General features: G+C 49.0%; 1 protein-coding gene across 1 annotated transcript in view; it reads right to left on the reverse strand.

Moving 5' to 3' along the window:
* TGM7 (transglutaminase 7) overlaps positions 1–1,580 on the reverse strand; it is a 26,252-nt gene that overhangs the window by 18,509 nt on the left and 6,163 nt on the right. Inside the window, exon 5 of the mRNA XM_030884506.1 lies at positions 1,173–1,291. Coding sequence (XP_030740366.1) covers positions 1,173–1,291 — 119 coding nt within the window. The remainder of the gene's footprint in view (positions 1–1,172; positions 1,292–1,580) is intronic.

Below are 1,580 nucleotides of genomic sequence, written 5' to 3' on the forward strand. Positions count from 1 at the left end.
GGTTCAGAGTGTATACACATTTGACACTCTTTTTTTTCAAGTTATGATCTTATATTGTGGTTAGGCAGAAGGAATCATCTTCTTGAGCTGTATTCTGAAGTACTGCTGAGTTAAATGGCCTGGGATACACAATTTGCTTTTAGAAAATCCCAGGGGTGAGGGGCAGGGAACGATGGCAGAGACTAGATCATGAGTCGTTGAGGTGCTGCGGCCCATGTGGTCTCTGCCACACTGGCCCCCTCTGCCTTGGTAGCCCAGAAGCAGCCACATGCAAGGCAGAAAGGAGGGAGCAGTGCTGCGTTTCCATGAAGCATCATGCACGGACGCTGACAGTTTAATCTGACATCATTTTTACATGCCATGGAAGATAATGTTTTACATTCTTTTTCAACACTTTTAAAATACACAGACAATGTTTGGCTTGTGAGTCATACAAAACCAGACAGAGAGCCAGAATTGCCCCACAGGCTGTAGATTGTAAACTGCAGGTACGATGGAAACAAGAGGCACAATAAACCAATCACCAGGAGCCCTGGTGGTGTAGTGGCTTCCTCCTTCTTGGGCTGTTAACTGCAAGGTTCACAGTATGGACCCATCATCCTCTCTGAGGCTAGAAAAACGAGGCTTTCTGCTCCCATACCGATTTATGGCCACAGAGGGCTTATGTCAGCAGTGGGGTTAGTTTGGGGGATCTTAAAGCAAAGAGATGGGTGCATAGGGCCTGTCTGCTTTGATTGGGGTTCCTGGACAGCAAACGGCTTGGCGACACCCTGAAAGTTTGACAGCTGAAGCCCACCCACCCAGAGGTTCCTTGGGAGAAAAGCCAGCCGTGAAAGGCTTTGAAACCTATTGGTTTCACAGGGGTCTTCTTCACAGGGGTCACCACAAGGCAGAGCCATGTGATGGCAACTGGCTCCTGTGTTTCTTTGTTTCTATTTCCTACTTTCATTATGTTTTCAGATTTCCAGAGCAAAATCATTAAAAGTTAAAAGTAAAGACTCCTCTCCTTCCTTCCTCCTCCTTCTCCCTGGATGGGGCATCGGCCCCACATCTCACCCCCTGACTTTGGCTAGCAGCGCTTCATGAGCTGGCAGAGTTGTCTAAGAAGTAACCTCAGAGAGTGGTCGGACACCCCCACCCCCACCAGACCCCACCCCGGGCGACACTATTACCTGCCCATAGTTCCAAGGCCACGCGGTGATGAATCTCTCGTGGCCCTTGTAAACAAAGCCGTAGTCCATCAGGATGTACTCCCGGAGCAGGATCTCACTGGGCATGTAGACGTCATCGTCTGGGCAGGTGACAGGAGTGGAGGGCGCAGCACCCAAACCAAAACAGAGCCATCAAATGAAAACACAGTAACAACAGCGTCTTGCTGAGCGATGGAAGAAGCAGTGGGTTTCTCAGAAATTCATTGAAATGACACCTGTAGTCTGTCTAAATAAAATAGGCTGGATGAACAATCTGGAGGAGAAAACAACAGGACCAACAGTTCTGGGGGGACATGGGAGAGGGGAAGGTCGGGGGAAAGGTAGTGGTGTTAACAAACCAAGGGACAAGGGAACAACAAGTGATCCAAA

The sequence above is a fragment of the Echinops telfairi genome, unplaced genomic scaffold (assembly GCF_000313985.2).
Source record: "Echinops telfairi isolate 266 unplaced genomic scaffold, ASM31398v2 ScPeMD7_8;HRSCAF=38, whole genome shotgun sequence".
Classification (NCBI taxonomy): domain Eukaryota; kingdom Metazoa; phylum Chordata; class Mammalia; order Afrosoricida; family Tenrecidae; genus Echinops; species Echinops telfairi.